This window comes from Macaca nemestrina, chromosome 4, assembly GCF_043159975.1.
Source record: "Macaca nemestrina isolate mMacNem1 chromosome 4, mMacNem.hap1, whole genome shotgun sequence".
Taxonomy (NCBI): domain Eukaryota; kingdom Metazoa; phylum Chordata; class Mammalia; order Primates; family Cercopithecidae; genus Macaca; species Macaca nemestrina.
Genome location: NC_092128.1, coordinates 55,745,260 through 55,766,916, shown reverse-complemented (window position 1 = coordinate 55,766,916; position 21,657 = coordinate 55,745,260). Strand labels below are relative to the sequence as shown.

The window sequence follows — 21,657 nt, the reverse complement described above, 5'->3', positions numbered from 1 at the left end:
AGTTAATTATAATTCATCCATCTCCTGACAAGATAGCTATTGTTCAGTTCCTAATCTCTAAGCAAGAATGAAGATACAGTATTCATCAACTTCACTGTTAGCTCAAGATCATATTTCAGAAAAAAATGTATAACTTAAGGAAGCATGGGAGTGATTCAAAAACCAGTTACAGAAAAATCTCCTAGATGGAATGTGAATCAGGAGCTTTCAACAGAAGGAAGAAAAAAAATCGACTTACAAGCAGTTTCCCTGGATGCATCTCCCATGGCCACTACACATGTCTATGCAGCCATCCCCGATATAGACATTATCTATTGCCCACGTCTGCTGCTTGTCAAAGGGAGCTGGTTGATGCCAGCGGAAACGAGTGGCTTGGGACCTTTGAAGAAGATGAGAATTTTAATGAAGATGCTGTGGAAAAGAAAATGTGTTCCAGTATGTTTGAATAAGTGCATGGAGAAGTGTAACACAAAAGCATGTACATTCCTACTTCTTTTCTGAAAAGAACGTTCATTATTACATTTTTTTTTTTTTTTTTTTTTTTTGAGATGGAGTCTTGCTCTGTTGCCTGGGCTGGAATGCAGTGGTGCCATCTCAGCTCAGTGCAGCCTCCGCCTCCCGGGTTCAAGCAATTCTCCTGCCTCAGCCTCCTGAGTAGCTGGGATTATAGGCATGCACCACAATACCCAGTTAATTTTTGTATTTTAGTGGAGACAGGGTTTCACCATGTTGGCCAGGCTGGTCTTGAACTCCTGACCTAAAGTGATCTGCCCACCTCAGTGTCCCAAAGTGTTGCGATTACATGCATGAGCCACTGTGCCTGGCTGGCCATTATTACAATATTCTATACAAAACATTGTTTATAGTCAAACCAAACCAACCAAACTGATAGCTTGATCATATATTTTAGCCCAGTGATCTTTCTGAGTCTTGTAAAGAACCGACAGTCAGAAACAAAAATGAATCCTAAAACTGGAAGCCTCAGGGGAGCCATGAGCCTTGGATTTCGTGTGGGAAGTACCATGGAGTGACACCAGAGCTGCTGCTAACTTGTAAGTGCAAAATCAGAAAAGATGACCATCCCCGAGCAGCTGCAACCCCTCTGCATTTGGTTTGGGAACAGAACATGGGCTGGATTTCAGCTTCCCACTTGCTTTCTAATTGGACAGAGAAAATTATACAGAGAAAAGAGAGAGCATAATAAATGAGACCAGACTTTACATCGACACAAAAGCGATATAAGTAAAGCTAAAACAGAGGAAGAAATATATTTGCTCATTCACACAGTTCTGGGGAGTGTCTTGCTCAGAAATACAAAAACACGTGTTTTCGGAGGCACTAGATGGCAGTCAAATCCAAGCAATGCCTCAGGCTCAAGTGCATTGAACATGAAAAGACTTTTAGAGGAACCCATTTGTGTTTATTGATCCATATATGTTCTGTCATTAAGAGACCATTAGTCATTTGACTGAGGAAATATCTGTTTAAGGCAGGACAAAAGACCAAACAACAGGAATGTGTTTGCATTTTCCAAATGAAAATATTTCTATAAGTTTAGAAAATGGAGAAGAAACAGACTAGGACTAAAATCTTCACTCTGAAATAAAGAGGTCAGTCCGATACATGTCTGTTGGACGTCTGTACAAACCGGTTTCTCCGTAATTTGGCTTGCTCCCCAGCTTCTTCATGTTCCCCCAGCAGAGTGATCTCTGCCTAACAAACTCCTGTCACTTTCCACTGCATTTTACCGAAACCCCCAGTCCTCTCCTTGGCCCACAAGGTCCTGCCTGAGATCTGCCTGAACTTGGGCCTCTGCTTCCCTCCCTCATCATGATCACTGGTTTCTGGAGTACTGTTTCTCCCCTCAGGTCCCAGAGTGCACCGAACTCATTCCCACCTTTCTGCCTGCATGTTCTCTTTTTCTCTATCTCTGTCTCTCTCTGCCTCTCCCTCCCTTCCTCTCTTTCTGCCTGGTTAATTTCTGTGTGTCCTTCGGGTGTCAGAGGAAATGTCAGGTCCTCACAGAGAATTTTTCTTCCTGACCCCTTTTAAAATGATGTTTCTTCCATGCTATTCTCTCTCATAGCAAACCGTTGTTTTCCTCTTACAGTATTTGTCACAATTACAGTTATACATTTATTTGCATACATATTTGATACATGTCTGTCTCTTTCTTGAACGGTAAGTTACAAGGAACAGGGCAGGGTTGATTCCTTTTTGCTCAACATCATAGACTTCATGTACAGCACCTAGAGCTTAGTAGGTGTTCTAAAGGCCCAGGAAGTTGGTATCCAGGGGCTTCCATTCTCACAGTAAGCAATGTGGAAATGCACCCATGCCCGCAAATTGTGCAACTCAGTGGTTTTGCTGATAAATTATTTTTAATGACTAAATTTATCTAAATTTATTTATAGCTATCTCTGTTTATCTGCAGCAGCAACTTATAATTAACATAGTGGAATACCATATTTCCATAAAACATAATTACTCGGCACCAACATTTTTATATATATATATATATATATTTTTTTTTTTTTTTAGAGTATAAGCTTCTGAAGGGCAGAGAATATCTCTGTATCCCTTAGGGGAATACTGTTTTGTATCCTCAGTGCTTATAGATAGTAGGTAAGTAATAAACTTTCTTTGTTCCTCTAATATCTTACACATACTTCACCAAAGCCCTCGTCACATTGTCTTAAAAGTGCCTATTCATATGTAATTTCCTGTTAGATTATTTTCCTTATTTATCATTTTGTTGTTGGTGGCACCTACAGATGGAGCTTCGTAAACATTTGCTGAAAGGTTATTCAGTTCGTAGTAATAAAGATGCTCAGGAAGACCAAAACACCCTACAAAAGATATCCTGTAGAGTAGATGGGCAGGGCCTGGTGTCAGCTGTGGAGGGGTGGTGATTTGATGGCTGTTAAAGGGGGCAGACAGCTTTCCCGCAGCTGAGAGGTGGCATGGGTTTACTGAGCATTGGCTGTGTTTAATCACAATGTGGGCAACCACTTAGAGAAACTGTACGGAAGATTTAAGAGCCAGATACATTGTTGGAGTTGACAGCATTTATGGGGACTTCCAACGCTGACATTTTCAATTTGTGCAACTCTCTGGCATTTCAAAGAAAAGGAAACGGTAAGAAACTACATGAGAAATGTACTAACATGGGAGCTGGCCCCTTAGGAGTAAAGATAAGTGAGGGCTTTCATTTGTACTCTGGCACTAGTAGGTTCTATGTCCACGGTGAGTAACTAAACATGTATAATAAGGGAGTTTAATGAGATGATTTTTAAGGCTCCTTCTCAGATGTGATTATTTCATATTCTTAGGAATAACTACACCTAGTAATTATGTACCCATCAAACAAGGATACACATACTATCCAATATTAATTTGTAAGAATAGGAAACATTTTCACTAAGAACTGGAATATAAGTTAAAAATGAGAGTTTGGAAGTTGAATTGCCAGGACTTCTTATTCCCAGCCCTGTCACAGCTCCACTGTGTGAAGGGGCCACATCACTTATGTTTATGTGCTGACGCTTCCCTGTCAGTAAAACTGGGAAGATGCTACCTTCTGCCTCACAAGGGTGTTGTGAAAATTAATTAGTTCTTGTTTACCAAGACCTACGAGTGTCTTGGTGGAGTTCTTAGGCAGGTGTTGTCATTTATCTTTAGAATGATGGCCACCATCAGCTGCTACTTCTTGGAGTTGGGGGAAAAATGGTCCCAGAGAAGATCTCTCATTTTTCCATATTCGTGAACTCTCTCCTCCTGCTTCTTTTGTGGAGTTACACCATTTCTTCCCCATCTACAGTGTTACATCAGTTTTGTTTAATAGATATCCATTGCTAAGTAGTTAAAATATTACTGTTAATAGTGTCCCTAGTATCTCACTGGTGTCCCAGGTATCTCTCTCCACACTACCTCCGCACCTTTTAACAGATTTCACTACACATCACAGAGTCTTCATTTTTGCTCTTTTCTTCAGAATGACTCTACCTATGAAGTCCTCACTGTCATCGTCATCATGAGAAAAAGCCCTTTGAAAGGAACACAATGTTTTAAACCTCTTCTTCCTTCCCTGAAATATCTTTTACTTCGAAAGAGATACATAAAATATTTAAGCCTAGAAAATCTAGCCTAACAATGCCATTCTACCAAAGACAATGATGACGCCCAGTGACCTAAGTCTCACACTGATTCACTAACAAAACTGAAACAAGGCAAGGATCTCTTGGTTCATGATTACTTTGTATTCTCATTAAGTAAATCTTTCAAAACTCCACTGCAACCTCCACAAAATCATCCTACCCTTATCATTACTTGTAAATATGAACAGTTGTTAAGCTATGGGAGGCTGTATGTGTTGCAGCTGTATGTGTTTTGACTTTTGTGTCAGCTTCGGAGCTGAAGCCCCTGGCCCTGTGTGTTTGAGCAACTGACTCTGTGATGTCAGCCCATTTCAAAATGTGTGTCTATTTGCCTTGCAAGCCAAGACCCTTCCTTTATGTTTTGCATAAAATTTCCTCCACTAGCCTGTTTCTTTGTATTAGCCTATCTTCTTTGACAAAGTTGAAGAATATTCCAAAGAAGATATATAAATGGCCAATAAGCACAGGATAAGAAGCCCAACATCATCAGCCTTTAGGGAAATGTCAATGAGAACCACAATGAGATACAACCTCACACCCATGAAGATGGCAACAGTCAAAAAGACAATAACAAGTGCTGGTAAGGATATGGGAAATTAGAATCCTCTGCATTGCTGGTGGGAAGGTAAAAGAGTACAGCTGCTGTGGATAAAAGGTTGTCAGTGTCTCAAAATGTTGAACATAATTACCAGCAATTCCACCTCTAGGTATATATCCAAGAAAAGTGAAAACATACATCCACATAAAATTTGCACAGAAAGGTTCACAGCAGCATAAAAGGTGGAAGGAACCCAAGAGCCTATGAAGTGATGAACAGATAGATAAAATGTGGCATATCCATAAAATGGAATGTTAATCAGCTGTAAGGAGGAATGAGGAGCTGGTACATTCCACAATATATCACACTACACTTTGATGCTAAATGAAGGAAGCCAATTGTAAAACAAACACACATTGTATAATTCCATTTCTATGAACTGCCTAGAACGGGCAAATAAGAACATAGCTTAGTGGTCACCTAGGGCTGGGTGAGGGGTGGGGATTGACTGCTATTAAGTATAGGATTTCTTTTAGCAGGGACAAAATATTCTAAAATTACACTGTGGTGATGGTTTCAACAACCCTGTGTTTTTGTTTTTGTTTTTTATTTAGTAATGACTAAAAAACATTGAATTGTACACTTTATTTTTTATTTTATTTTTTTGAGACAGGGTCTTACGTTGCTCTGTCATGCAGGCTGGAGTACAATGGCACGATCTCAGCTCACTGCAATCTCTGCCTCCCATGTTCAAGTGATTCTTGTGCCTCAGCCTCCCAAGTAGCTGGGATTGCAGGCATGCACCACCGCGCCCAGCTAATTTTTGTATTTTTAGTAGAGATGGGGTTTCACCATGTTGGCCAGGCTGGTCTCGAATTCATGACCTCAGGTGATCCACCTGCCTCAACCTCCCAAAGTGTTGGGATTATAGGCGTGAACCACTGCACTCAGCCAATACGCTTTGTTAAAGTAAAGAATATGGCCTGGCGCAGTGGCTCATGCCTGTAATCCCAGCACTTTGAGAGGCCAAGGTGGGTGGATCACAAGGTCAAGAGATCGAGACCATCCTGACCAACATGGTGAAACCCCGTCTCTACTAAAAATACGAAAATTAGCTGGGCGTCATAGCGTGTGCCCACTAGCGTAGTCCCAGCTACTCGGGAGGCTGAGGCAGGAGAATCACTTGAACCTGGGAGGTGGAGCTTGCAGTGAGCTGAGATCGTGCCATTGCACTGCAGCCTGGTGACAGAGCAAGACTCCATTTAAAACAAAAACAAAAACAAAAACCCAAAAAAAACCTCTCTAAATTTGTTTACCTGAAAGTGTTATAGCCTCCCCTCCCCATCTCTTTTCCCCAATCCTTTCACAATGTTGCCCTTTTTTGTGCACAGCACCTTTCCTTAGAACTTCCTGCAGCTTCCATGCTGTGGCTAAAGCCACCTGGGCTTCCAAAGTGTAGTTAATCTTTAAAGAAGGTGTTATCAGCTAGGTCATTAGGGCTAGTAGAAGGGAATAGATCATCTTCAAACTGTGACTTAAAATACCCAAGTCACACCTGAGCCTTTCAGTGGCCACTCCTCTCCCTTTCTCTGTGGATTTGGGTTACCTGCCCTTCCACTGACTCACCCTGGGTCTAAGGTGATATTCAAGAACCCATGCTATTTGAGCCACCTGTTATTTTTAGGTCTGGCGTTAGTAAGGAGGAGGAGGCAGATTCAGATTAGGGGCTATGAAACTGATGTTGGCATCTTCCTCTCTTCCTTTTCAGTCTCTCTCAAGAACTCCTGGCATTCCTGCCTTCCTGTTTCTCCTCGGACCATCTCTCTTAGGCAAGCAATGAAGAGGCAGTACTAATATAGTGGTTAAGTCCATGGCCTCTGGCGCCAGACAAGCTGTATTTATTTCCAGTATCTTACTGAAACTGTTCTTTCGAAGGTCACTCATTCTCTCAAATTGAAAAATCCAGTAAAGCTTTTGTGAAACTTTTTAATTCACTACTCTCTATAGTTTATGTCATTGAAGGCCATATTTTCCTGCTTGTTAATCTCCTCTCACCTGGCTTCTGGATGCCATGTTATTCTGAATCTTCTCTCTGCCTGAATCCTCTCAGCCCCCTTGCTGGTCATTTCTGCTCCTTCTGCTATTAAATTTACGAGTTCCCCCCCCCCCCACCTTTTTAAACACTCTCTTATGGAGACAGGTGCAGTTTTACAGCATTGCCTGTTACTCTATGTTTATGCCTCCGAAGTTCATTATCTTCTCTTGGGCTCAGATCTTCATGTCTCTGTCAAATGGACATTTTCATTTGTACCTCGAGCCATCACATGTAATCCAGCATCATTTGACTAAATTTGCCATACTGTCCCTCCTGGAATCAACTTTAGCTTGCTCCTCACATCTTCTCACTATTTTACTAGGCTTCAAACTCTAGAGTCATCTCTTGACGTGTGTAATGGAGAAGGAGAAATTAGTGGCTGGGTTTTAATCAATTCTTTCTTTGAAATGTTCTGTCATATCTGCCTCATTCCTTCAGCTGTAGCCCAGACTTGTTACTTCACTTAGAAGTTATTGTCACAACACCGTTGCCACCTCCTCTTATGTGAATCTGTCTGTTGTCCCAATTTTTTTCTTGGAAGAATATTTTCAGCTCAAACCCACCACAGTTCATTTTGCCTACAAATCTAAACTTTGCCTTGCTCCAATGATTGCTGTAAGTTAACCCAACTCTACGAACCAGCATCTTGTCATAGCTTCCAGATATGAGCCCTCTGCTTGAATCGGCAACTCACGCACTTCCCCCAGCCCCATACCTATGTGTCCTTGCACTGTCCACATTGTTCCCCTGATTTAGAGTGCTCTTTTCATTTACCCACCTAATTCCTAGCCATCCTTCAAGGCCAGGCCCCATCTCTTCCATGAAACACTCGAATTCTGGCATTCAATATCATCTCCCATTTCTTGATACCTGCAGCATTTCTAGCCCATTCCTCAGTGAAGCATCAAATTATATACAGCAGGTATTACTTTTCAGTTGTTTCTCGGGTATATGTCTAATTTTCCTTAAATAGGTTGTAACCTCCTCCAGCGCAAGAATTTAAGACGGTGCCCTATCCATTATCATGGGCTCACTCTCATTCAAGATTAAGCTGTGACTTAGGAGAACTTCTTAGTCTGAGGTTGAAGTCTGATAATAAACCTGTGTTATGGTTAACAAGTGTGATTATGTGGTTAACTCATAAAAGTAGAAATAATTTTCATTTTTAATAAATCTTGACAATGTTCTCAACACTTCCATGCACATTTATGAGATTTTCATATGGTAAAAACGATCTCCATTTTTCAGATGAAGAAACTGAAGTTTAGAAACACAAAGTAACTTGCCTTAAAAGCTCATACGGGTGAAAAGGCAGAACTCCCCTCACTATGCTACAATGCTTTTTGTTCATTTATTTATAAATCTTCTTTTACGAAGATCTAACTTAACTAATGTGTATGGCAAGGAATAGAAACTATGAATCTATCTACTTCAATTATTTAGGTTTTAACATAGCAATGTCTGGAGCAGAGTGTGATGTAGTCTGGAGCAGAGTGTGATGTATCTTGTGTTTAGTTTCACTGTTCCCTTCCTAGTGAGGAGCAGCAGCATCCCTTCAGGTTTGCAACTCAGAGACCAGGGAGTCATCTTCAGCACTGCCCTTTCCCTCAAGCTCCCACGTCCCTCCAACTGACCCAGCTTGGTCAGTTTCATTGCCTCCCATGTCTCTTGACTTTCTCTCCACTTCTCTTCATGTCTACTGCCTGTACCATTGGCATTTCTTATTTCTGCAAGAGCCTCTTTACATCTACTCTTATCCTCTATTTGTTTTCTGTTTAGAATGGGCTTTTCTGTGGCTACTATGAGAGTTAAAAAAACCCAACAGATGCTGGCGAAGTTGTGGAGAAAAAGGAATGCTTTTACCCTGTTGATGAGAGTGTAAATTAGTTCAATCACTTGGAAGACAGTGTGGCAATTCCTCAAAGACCTAGAGGCAGAAATAGCATTCGACCCAGCAATCCCGTTACTGGGTGTATACCCAAAGGAACATAAATCATTCTACTATGGACACACACATATGTTCATTGCAGCAGTATTCACAACAACAAAGACATGGAATCAACCTAATAGCCCATCAATGATAGACTGGATAAAGAAAATGTGGTACATATACACCATGGAATACTATGCAGCCATAAAAAGGAATGAGCTCATGTCCTGTGCAGGGATGTGAGTGGAGCTGGAAGCCATTATCCTCAGCAAACTAATGCAGGAACAGAAAACCAAATACCACATGTTCTCACTCCCACAAGTGGGAGCTGCACAATGAGAACACATGGACACATGAGCGGGGGGACAACACACACTGGGGCTTGTTGGAAAGTTGGGGGTGGGAGGAGGGAAAACATCAGGAAGAATAGCTAACGGATGCCGAGCTTAGTACCTAAGTGATTGGATGACCTGTGCAGCAAACCACCATGGCACATGTTTACCTGTGTAACAAACCTACACACACTGCACATGTACCCCTGAACTTAAAAGCTGGAAATAAGAAAAAAAGAAGAAGCTTTTCTGAATGCAAATCTGTTCATGTCTCCCTATTTCCAAACACTAAACAGGCGTTTAAGTGTTCCTATAATGAACCTCCAAATCTTTAATACAACCTACAATGGTCTTCATGGTCTGACACCATCTCATACCTCACCTTGCTCCTCTCTTTATCTGATCCATATATTCAACATCTCAAATACACCTGCCCTCTCCTACAATTGGCTACTGTCCCTGTTTGGAACACTCCTACCCTTACACTTTACCTAGTTAACTTACATTCATCCTTCATGTCTTACCTCAAGTATCCTTTTCTTAAGAAAGCATTCCCTGGCTTTCTTGACAGGTCATATCACTCTCCAATATAGAAACTTAGAGCATCATGTACCTGTTTTCCATCACTTATCACAATTGAATTTATATTTACTCCTGTGATTATTGGTGATTTATGGCCAGTACTCCTCTCCCACCAAATTAAAAGCTCCTTGAGTCAGGGATCAGTTCAGCTCCCTCATAGGCCTAGCACATAATTAAACAGTTAAAAAATATTTGTTTAAAGAGTGACTGAATGAATAATTGCTACTGATGACTAGTGACCATTTTAGTTTGGTGAATGGTTTGACGTCAATTTGTGACCAGCCAACCTCAGCTGGCACTCATTACTACTGTGCCAACAATACTGGGATCCTAGCCTTATGGTCGTGTGTTGAGTAGACAAGGCTGCAGTTGTGACATGGTCACAGTCATTCCTGACCCTTACTGAGCACATGCCTTTAAGTTGTCAGCATCACGTGTTTTTTATAGCGAAGAGCTACAAACTGAAATACTCAATTCTGGCCTGCTGGACCACATAAACATTGACATTTCAACATATTTCCAGGTAACAGAGACAGTAATTTTAACTTAAAACAAGGAAACACCATATTTACCAAATAACTGAATATAAAAGTAGATGTAGTATAGATATGTTTACTTGTGTTTGAAACAAGTAACTCTGAGACTGGCATATTGTTCTAATGATCTTTGGTATATGGCAGAGAAGTGAGTCTGGCTTGGGCTCCCTCCATGCACATTTCTTTTTGAATTACCCAAAGGGCCTTGTTACAAGTCGGTGTCACCTTTAAGACAAGTGTACATGAGCCTTGAGGGTAATATAATAAACAAACTGCTTCTTCTCAGTACAGAACGGGGGAAATGGATGCTCATCAGATTTTTCAAATAACATTTGAAAGGGTCAAAATTCTTGTGAGTATGTACAAGAGACAATTAAAAGATAGATTAAAAGATGAGAAATAATTACTTTTCTTGAGTAAAAGACTCAAGGGCATAATGACTAGCTGGAGTAAATCTTAGAATGTCGCTTATTTGCAAAATGTGACTGAGTAGCTGTGTAATAATTCACAGAATTCATAAAGACTTAAAAGACTGTTGCCTTAATGGAGTTTTTTTTCTATTTTACTTATTAAGATCACTTTAATAATTCATGCATGGCAACACCTTTAATGAGCAACAAAATCTCACGTATCTCATTTAAACTTGGCAACTCTGCTGACAGTTAATATAGTCTCGTACCTCTGAGCCAGCAATTGTAAAGCAGCCCTAGGCTGTTAGTAACTGAAACCATCCCATTTATGATAATTCTAAGAAATGTTATGCCCTAGATGAATGGTTGAATTTTATGGCCATTTGCTAGGAAAATTTATTCATTCTTCATTTGTGGGATGACAAAACAATAGTGAGCCCAAACTATAACTCCTGTTCCCCACACTGGATTGGTTGCTTTGCTTCTTTCTTAATGCAGCAACTGAAAACCATTGTCTTGGAGGAAATAGAAGTTTCTATCAAGATGTTAAAGCTTTCCTATAATTAGCACCTAGTTTAGATGGTGAAAGAGAGTGTCATGTAACACCATTCCACTAGGCAAAGTTAATTCTCTGCTTTACTCAAACAGGAGTGGAAATGCACAGATAATTTAGATTTAACTTCTTTATCAGAATTTACTAGGCAATTTTATTTTTATTTACTTTAATTTTTAATATATATATTTTTTGAGACAGGGTCTGGCTCTGTCACCCAAGCTGGAGTGCACTGGCATGATCATAGCTCACTGCACCGTCAAACTCCTGGGCTTTAGTGATCCTTCTGCCTCAGCCTCCTGAGTGGCTGGGACTACAGGCATATACCACCATGCCTGACTAAATTTTTGTAGAAATGGGGTCTTGCTGTGTTTCCATGGCTCACCTTGAACTCCTGGTCTCAAGTGATCCTTCCGTACCAGGCAATTTTGTTAAGCCCTGATCCCTTTCCATAGAGACAAGAATGAAACACTTCTTTTATATTTTTCACTAGAAATACTTCAGATAATTCTTAAGATAATGTCCAAAATAAAATTTTAAAAGCAGACATAATTTTAATGTACATTTATTTGCTACCTTCATTTGTATGACATCACTCACTCCTATATTTACAGCAGCCTCACTAGCAGAAAACAGACCCTGTTTAAGTCTATTCTGGATCCAGTGGGCCTATTTTAAATGACTTGTCTGGGCATCTCTGAATTAAGTTGGAGAAGCGAAGTGATGCAGCCACTGTTTTCTTTTGTAGTTCATTCTTTAAAAATATTAGAGTTAAAAGTCAGTAAAGGCCTGGCTTTTGGGAAAACGTGGAATAATGTCATGATAAAAACTGGTTTCTGTTTTACTCATTAAGACAGCCTTAAGATTTCCTGGATTTGAATGTTGGCCTGCCCTACTAGGTTGGGGAAGTTCTCCTGGATGATATCCTGAAGAGTGTTTTCCAACTTGGTTCCCAGCATGGCACAAGTATACATATGTAACAAACCTGCAAGTTATGCACATGTATCCTAGAACTTAAAGTATTATAAAAAAAAAAAAAAAGAAACAGAAGGAAAACAATTAGAAAAAAAAAAGGCAGCCTTAATAATTCATACATGGCAATACCATTAGCAAGTAACAAAATCCTCACATATCTCATTAAACTTGACATGCCAAATTTTATCACATTTGGGCTCACTATACATAGAAGCATGTGGCGAACATGTAGAAGCATCCATACCTGGTATAAGGAGGGAGAGGCAGAGTAATTCTGGTCCACTTGTTGAAAGTGTCTGACACCAGGATCCGCTGCAGATGATAGCGACTGCATTCCACATTGGTAGGCAGACAGTCCCTTACCAATGGGTGCCATGACAATCCAAGATCCACTGAGTATTCCAATTCAATCGCTGAAACAGGAAACATTATTTTGGATACAAACATATATCTGCAGACCCAAGAACCATACTTGCTTATCATATTTCTGTATGTTTTAGTTTCATTCAAATGTCAGTTTGATTTTTTCCCTGTATTTATATTTCCTACTTTGAAATGCTTCCTAGTTTTTCTCTCTGTATATTACTAGTTATTATTTTTAAATTTCCATGTTGAAATAACTTTTAAGGGGATATGATCAAATGAAACATAAATTTTCCTGAATCACATCTTAGAATGAAAAGCTTTTGGAACAATCATCGTGACAAAAGTATTGCTTCATATACAGTTATAGTATTTGAGTAGCTGCATATAATTGCTATGATATATTTGTAATATTATAGTGATAGAATATATATCACAAACATATCATTTAAATGGTATATAATTTAATATAGTATAATACTTATAAATTAATATAGTTTAATGGTTAACATACAAATAAGGAACATATTATATATTTTAATAATTAGTGTTCAAACAGTTAATACATTGAGCAGACTTCTCAAATTTTGACCATTTTATAGGAATCCTGAACAACTAATGTCAATTTTGCCCCTGGTATGGGTGAAACTTCTTAGAAATTATAAACTTTTGCTTATATATCTTGCTCTGCTGTGTTATAGAATATAAATAAAATATGGAAATCTGAGGGGTTTAAGGAGCAAGTTGAAGGCCATGGAATATGTGCCAATGCATGCCATCAGGTTGTGGGTCTAAGGAAAGATATTTATTTCTTTCCTTTTTCTTCTGGAACATTCAGCCCATACCCCCATCTTATATTTCTCTCTCCCTATTCACTTTATGAGCTGCCTCAGTCCCCACCTCCCTTCTGAAGGCTGTGGTTCTCAGTCTTGGCTGCACACTGAAATCACCTGGATACCTTTAGAAACGACTGATTCCTGAGTCTCCCTACCAGAGATTCTGATTGAAGTCTTTTGGGGCATGGCCAAGGTGTCAGGAGCTTTAAAGCTTCCCAGGTGATTCTCCCATGCAGTCAGTGTGAGACCACACACCGCCCTAAGGTTTCTAGGTAAATACAATGGCCTGGTCTCAGTCTTCATGGTGCTTGCCTCCTAACAGCATTGGACATTATTGATTACTCCCTGATTCTTGAAATGTTCTTTTATTTTGAGGGACATTATTCTGAGTCTCCTGTCTTTTATTCTGACTCCTTTGCTAACTTGCCCAGCTATGGGCATTCTTCTAGACCTTGTTTCTGGCCATCTATTCTACAAGTACACTCTTGATTCAGCAATCACCTCCTCTGTGCCCCAAATTTCCTGGTTTTACATCTCGAAATAGAGTTTGTGTCTACTAAGCCTGGCACTGTGCTGGATGCTGGGTGCGCTGTGATGAGCAGTATAGACACAGTTCCAGCTTTCTATACTGTATGTCATCTTCACTAAAGGATATCTTCACTTAGAAGTCCTTTCACTTGAATTAAGAAAAACTCACCGTTTTCCCTCATTAACAAACATCTCCTCTTAACTACCACATTTTATCAATGGCAATACTTTTACATTGGTTTTCTGGGTCCAAAATTTAGAAGTGATTTTAGCTGTTGGTATAAGAGGTTGTTAAGAAAAAACACAATTTAGAAGTTATTTTAGAAATTTTATGTTTCTGTCTCCTTTACCCTCTATGTTCAACTCAGTCCTGATATCTGCTGCTTTTTTTTTTCCATTATCTCTTATCAACTTTATCCATTCCATGTCTCTTCATGCCACATAGTGCAAGTCCACATTGCTTCCTACAGAGATGACCACTGTGGTTTCTCTACTGGAATTCTTCTCTACCCACCTTCATTGGCTCTGGAGCTAATCTTCGTGAAACATATCATGTCACCTCTCTGCACTTGTGCTCTCCTGTTCATGACCTTACCAAGCACAAATCCCCACGTCTGCCTTTTAAGGCCCTTCTTAATTTGTTTCCAACTCCACTCAGCCACTTTACTCTTTCATAATATAATTCATTTCCTCTCTCAGGAGGCTGCACCGGCTTGTATAGAAAGTACGTGTGACTGGGCTTACGAGGGCAAAATTTTGGTCCTGGTTGGTGCTGCTGCAGAATGACCATGTGATAACTTACTTCTTTGGGCTCTCCTCTACTTTCTTTCTTTCTTTTTTTTTTTTTTAGACGGAGTCTCGCTCTGCTGCCCAGGCTGGAGTGCAGTGGCCGTATCTCAGCTCACTGCAAGCTGCGCCTCCCAGGTTTACGCCATTCTCCTGCCTCAGCCTCCCGAGTAGCTGGGACTACAGGCGCCCGCCACGTTGCCCGGCTAGTTTTTTGTATTTTTTTAGTGGAGACGGGGTTTCACCGTGTTAGCCAGGATGGTCTCGATCTCCTGACCTCGTGATCCGCCCGTCTCGGCTTCCCAAAGTGCTGGGATTACAGGCTTGAGCCACCGCGCCCAACCTGGGCTCTCCTCTACTTTCTATGTGAAGAAGGGAGTAAGAGTCTAGACTGTTTTCAACATCACCACACTGTGCTCTTCTCCATTAGATGCAGACCAGACCTGTTGAGGCTGGTCTGCTCTCAGTTTTAGAAGAACCCCACATCTGCTTCTTTGCTTCTGCTTCCAGCCTAGTTTGGGGGTCCTTTCTTCTCCATCCACCCTTAAAATCTACTTCAACCATCAAGGTCCACTTAATACTTAGCTCCTTTGTGAAATGTTCCTAACTTCTTATATTGGCCAACCATTGGTCATCTCTTGCTCCCTCGAGTTCTCATTACATTTTGTATCAGCACTGTTCCATGGAACACTTGATTTACTGGGCTCTCTGTACCTACTGAAGACAGGGTGTGCACCTTCTACTTTTCTGTCTTCTCTTTTCCAAGTTCCATCCCCACTGACTAATCTAATCTTGACTGACTGTGTCTGAGGTAGAAAGAGTATCTCTGGCATTCCTCCTAAAGTATGTCTATTACATTCAGACTAATGAGAATATTAAAAATTGTGAATTCTGCAGGACCTTGAAAATAACCAAATTCCTCAAATTTCTGCCTCCCTGCTACCCAGAATCTAAAACTGAATGATTCTAGTTTGTGTCTGCTGGAAGAAGAGTTATATGGGGATGTGAAAGACCAGGAGACCCAGAATCCTGACAGGTCTGTAAGTTCAGATAAAGAGTCCAAGTGTACAATGATGCCAGCTTTTCTCTCCTAAGATGGGTCTGTGAGTGTGAATGCATGGTATGTGTGAGCGTACACATGCACATACTCATTCTAGGGGGTGCAAATTGGTCACAGTGAGTGTGGCCTGGAATGTGCTGTGATCCACGGTGGCAAAAAATATAGGCAAAATGGGAACAACAAAATGTCATCATTTGGGGGGATATGGAGAGGAGACAATAACTGGTTTAATCTAATGCCCCAAGAATTTAAATCTGTGAATATATGTATTAATAAGTCATATATATATATATAAATAAATCATATTGCTGATTCCTGGAATTCTCTATGTGATTGATGAGAGCCCTTATTGGAAAAATACTGCAAGTATTTATTATTCCGTGAGTCTGATACTAAAAAACTTACGGATTTACAAATTATTATTATTTAGGTTATTTACTTTATAAAAGAAGTCTTCACATATGTACGCTTAAAAAATAAGCTCACATTCTGTTGCTTTCAAAAATCAACTTTTAAAACTCAAGTTATTAATACATGCAGTATATTCAAGAATACAGTGTGGTTTGACTCAAAGTGCACTCGTGTTTTACTTACAGGTCTATCAGAGAGGCACAGTAGTCCTATGACAGAGGCAGCCACAGAAGCTCATGCACACATGCCTGTCCCTCTATCTGGAGATGGCATACTCACCATAACAAGAGTCTGTGACTGAGCAGGAGGCAGCGAAGTCTATCTGTAGGAAGGAATCCTCATTCACGGCAATGTCTGTGCTGACCACGTAACGGGTGCTGGCCTTTTCAATGAAGACCAGGGCATCACCAGTAGAGCCACACACGGGCATCTTGGTGCCTCCTGGGTGAAGCAGCCATTTCCTACTATCAAGGGTTGTGAAATCATCTTCCAAGACCGTATTACCAGAAATATTTCCTCCAATAAGAATCTGAAATGTATTTTTAAAAAATCACAAATTTTCCATTTAGTTTTAAGAAATGGAAAGTTCTGCCTTTTTCGTTTGTTTGTTTGTTTTGATCTGTCAGCCTGCTCAGAACTGGCACCGGACGGCCAGCAGGATGTGAGGGGCCTTTCACAATGCTCTTGTTTATGTCTGCTTGCCCATCTGGCAAGAAGCTACAGAAAACAAATCAGAGGATCGACAAAACCATTCACAGCCTACACCAGCTAAACTGTGCCTTTGGAAACGACATGCACCCAAGCTGGGAAGCAAAATTTGGCTTATGTGTGATTATTTTCCATGTAAAATTTCTATTTAAGGACAATTGTACCCTAAGGCATTTCAGTTCCAATTCTTTGCATGAACACTACGATTTGTTAACAGGTTCTGAGTTCTATTTGATATACATTTTATTATGTATAAAGATCCTTTGGAGCAGTCTATAAGGATGTGGGGGAGATTGGTTCATTTTTTTTCCTCAAAGGCTAGGAAAGAGGATTTGGGAACTACTGCATGTGGCACCAATGCTAATTTGCACATTTTCCTTTTCAGAGAATTATAACCTTGTATCACACTTGATAAAGTCCCTCTATCCATATGGCAGAATCCTCTATGAGCAGGACCTAGTCCTTCTGTTGTGTTGTTTATTTTTATAAGCTTAGGCAATTGAAGGAATAGAGAATGAAAGGAAGCTAAATGCCGTATCTAATCTAGCTGTGTGCCCTTGGGCAAGTCACTCAACTGTCAGTTCTGGGTTTCATCTACTGAGCAAGCAGGTTGAACTAAATGCCTTCGAAGGCCACATTCAGCTCAAGTGACAACAATTAAAATAGTTAATCCTGAAGAGACTGACCTGATCGATAACCCAGGGGCTGTAGAAGTGCCCATTCTCAGACGGTTGCCACCAGCGAAGGCGAGTAGAACCAGAACGGGCTTTCAAAGGTATCTCCAGGGCAATGTACCTGCCCACATTGCTGGAATTGCTGAAAAGGAACTCCTGAAGAAGACTCCACGAGAGGCCACCGTTGAGAGAATACTGTAGGAGCACGGGCTGGCTCCTGGGGTCAGGAACGCCTTTACCACATCCCAGTCTCATGAAGAACTGCACAAATCTGACATTTGTAAATGTTACTGAAGACTTTCACTTCCACAAGAAATCCACATGCTTAACAACAGACAAGCACATGGGGTAATGCAGGGGAACGAATGGCCTCGATAAATATGGCAATTTAATGAGTGTCCAAAGCAATCACTTCAAAGTCTGATTTCCCTTTTTAATCGGAAAGGGAGTTAATTAAATGTGAAGTCTGAAAAAAGGCAATTCTGCACCCGTATTTGTCTAGCGACTCTCCTCAGAGAAGAGCCTGAGGGACCTGAGCACTCCCCGCACCCTTTGGCTCTTCTATAAAAAGATAGGAGGGGTCTAAAGGCAGTTTAGCGTGGGAGTGTGTGTTGTCATCTATTTAAGATAAATTTTACTCCTTAAACGTTGGAACTGGAAGAATGTAATTAATGTAGTTTATGCCACATAACTGGCAGATTATCTCTTCTAAGGTTTCACCAGTCGTTTTTCTGATCTCATGTTATTGGCTTTGGGAGGCACATTTAAATTCACCGGTTGTAGCACCTCTTTGTGAAAGGCCAGGCATCTTTTGGACGAGGTACGTCAAGCCTGGGCCTCTTTTCTCTCTTTTGTGCTGGGGCAGGGAGCATGAGTGTGGGGTGGTGGTGGTGGTGGCTGTGCCAGGCTCTGACTGTTGCTGGGTCTGGGGATGGATGATACTGGCCACTGAGAATGGTGGCAGCCGGCCAGTGGCAGCGTTCCCAGCTGGCAGGGAGGTGGACAGAGTGGCAAGCAACCAGCTGGGGTGCCAATGAAAACTAGCTCACATGTTATCTTTGGCAGGCAAGCTGCTGCTTTCTGGTCTGGCCACGATGCTAGCTGGTAATGCAGAATAAATTTCATGTGTAACCCAACACATATACCCACTAATGTATGCATGCTGGACATAGGAAAGATATTAAGATGTATAATAAAAATATTATCAGTACCATATATAAAACCATTCATTCCTCATGAGTTCCCTTCCCCACCCCATTCATTTATCTTTTGACCCTGAAAAAATTGGGATTTTACGTGGAGCATATTCAGTTCAATATATGCAAATCCTACACAGCATGCTACTGAGATGAGCTAAATAATGGAGCTTTTAACATTGGATTAATGAAAACATACATGGTTAGTGTCTAGTGACGTTTACATTTGTAAAAACAATAATCATTTACAGAGAAATACTTTTAGTATATGGTCTACTTGTATTGAGAAAATCCTTGTATTAACTTAGTGATAAACCATGAGAGACTTACTTATTTGGGAACACCTAATAATTTCTAAATTAGAGAACTCAGCTGCTAAGAAAAATCTGAAATAAGGAACCTCAAATTAAACTATATGCATTAAAGTGGGATAATGATAAAATATTGTTTTTGTAACTGTATAATTATCTCACAGAACTGTATTTTCTATGAAGTGTGATCAAATTTATAATCAATAAATAAAACATTTAGGAAAAAGAAGGGGTAAAAATGTTAAGATGTATTGTAAGATACTCTGAAATATTTCAAAAGACAAAAACATGGTTTCTTTGTTCATTTGCAAAATCAGGTCAGGGTTCCATTTTACACATGTTAAACCATCTTTCTTATCTTCCTTGTTAAGTTTTTGGCTCATCAAATGATCAAGGGATACACATCTTGACAGGACATAATCCTCTGAGCCAGTTTAAAATGTTTGTTTCTGAGTGACTGTGTTCAATTTAGAAAATGACTGCTTAGAATGTGTGAGTGAATCATTGGAAAGATGCTTATAAAGAATAAGGCTGCCCCTTCAAATGTTTTTAACTTAAATTGATAGTGGAGATAAAATTAATTGTGAATAATTTGAAGATATATTGCATTTCAACTAAGCTTTCTACTAAGCATGGTATAAGTGTAAATAATTTCCACATAGTGCAAGTGCTAATGAAAAGTATGTTATATAGAAAGATAAATCCACAATATTTGATTGAAGTTAAAGTAAATTAAACATTATTACTTCCTAATCTCAATCTTATAAAATACCAGATGTTAACTGTTGCCTGTTTAGGTATGTTTCCTTTCTGATTAAGTTTTGAATAATCTCTCTCAATTTTAGATTAGAAATTATGTAAATTGTGTCTTCCTGAAAGCTTTGATAAAGAGAAAAGTTCAGTATTTCTAATGGAAGGCCTTGTCCTTGAAATCTCTCTGCTTCTTTCTGATTTGATTATGTTCTGCTATTATACATTATGATGTGGTTTTTTTCAACAGCATCTAAAAATGATTACCTTGCATGTGATAAATCCAGGTCTCGTGTCATCAACATGCGCAAGCCATCTTCATTGAAAAAGAGGTTGTTGCCACTAGAAAGGATTCCACACTTTCGAGATGGTTTCCCACCACTCATTAATAAGAATCTATCAGATTCTAGCTGACCTGAAAAAATTGGAAAATATGGTTTACCTATGACCCCAACTATAGTGAGTTGTATTATATTTTTAAAAGGAGTATGGTAAACGCATTATGTGGTTTCAAAATACGAAGTCATAAATATTAAAGTAGTGTTTTGGGATAAGAGGCCTTTTCAACATTTTAGCTTGAATTGTTTAGCCTTGGCTGGTATACTTTACAGATTCTTGTGATAGGAGGAGGGGGTATTTTCTTGAGTATCTATGGTCCAGCTAGATGGATCCCTCCTTTCTGCTTGTTCACACTGAAAAAAAGGACACTGGTTAGTCAGAGAGTGGTTCAGGCCATCAGGAAGGTGGGGGCTTGTGTGGCCTTTCCACCAGCCTCTCTACTGTGTCCTTTCTAATGTAAGGATAGTATCAGGCAGGGACAATAAAATATTTTAAAAAACAGTTTTAATGGGAGAAATTTCAATGCCATTTATTATTGCCTATTAAATAACGTCTTTAAGGCTGGGCGCAGTGGCTCACACCTGTAATCACAGCACTTTGGGAGGCTGAGGCGGGTTGATCACCTGAGGTCAGGGGTTCGAGACTAGTCCGGCCAACATGGCAAAACCCTGTCTCTACTAAAACTACAAAAATTAGCTAGGTGTGGTGGCAGGCGCCTGTAATCTCAGCTACTCAGGAGGCTGAGGCAGGAGAATCGCTTGAACCCAGGAGGTGGAGGTTGCAGTGAGCTGAGATTGAGCCACTTCACTCCAGTCTGGGTGAAAGATCAAAACTCCATCTCAATAAATAAATTAATTAATTAATAAATTAAAATAATATAAAATAAAATATAAAATAACATCTTTAAAAACCAGCTCTTAAATCTGTTCAGATACTCCAATTTAGTTTATTTTTTCATTGTAGTAAAATACACATCACATAAGATTTACCAATTTAACCATTTCAAAGTAAACAGTTCAGTGGCATTTAGCTGATACACTCTGTTGTGCAGTCATCACTACTACCTAGTTCCAGAACTTTTTCATGAGACTGAAAGGAAACCCTGTGCCCGTTAAACTGTCTCTGTCCCCTCATTTCCCCCTCCTCCAGCCCTGGCAAATGCTAATCTGCTTTCTGTCTTTATGAATTAACTTATTCTGAATATTTCATAAAGACAGATTGACATAATATGTGGCCTTTTGTGTCTGGCTTCTTTCATTTAACATGTTTTTGAGTTTCATCTATGTTGTGGTATGTATCAGTGTTTCATTTGTTTTTATGGCTGAGTAATGTTCCACTGAATGGATATACTTAGATCTAGTTTTAAAATGTGTTGTAAAACCATAAATATAACAATTTTACAAAAACTCAGCAAAAAGAAAGAAAATCTTTTTTTTTTTTTTTTTTTTTTTGAGATGGAGTCTCGCTCTGTCACCCAGGCTAAAGTGCAGTGGTGCAATCTCGGCTCACTGCAAACTCTGCCTCTCAGGTTCAAGCGAATCACCTCCCAGTAGCTGGGATTACAAGTGCCCACCAGCCCGCCTGGCT

At 39.9% G+C, this 21,657-nt stretch overlaps 1 protein-coding gene across 3 annotated transcripts in view; it reads right to left on the bottom strand.

Annotated features, from left to right (window-relative positions):
• LOC105475346 (reelin) overlaps positions 1-21,657 on the bottom strand; it is a 510,664-nt gene that overhangs the window by 50,093 nt on the left and 438,914 nt on the right. For all 3 annotated transcript variants that reach the window (XM_011730519.3, XM_011730520.3, XM_011730521.3), the window contains exons 43-47: positions 19,999-20,146; positions 17,487-17,745; positions 16,372-16,621; positions 12,353-12,521; positions 239-379 (exon numbers count right to left, since the gene is read on the bottom strand). In XM_011730519.3, the coding sequence (XP_011728821.2) occupies positions 239-379; positions 12,353-12,521; positions 16,372-16,621; positions 17,487-17,745; positions 19,999-20,146 (967 nt within the window). The remainder of the gene's footprint in view (positions 1-238; positions 380-12,352; positions 12,522-16,371; positions 16,622-17,486; positions 17,746-19,998; positions 20,147-21,657) is intronic.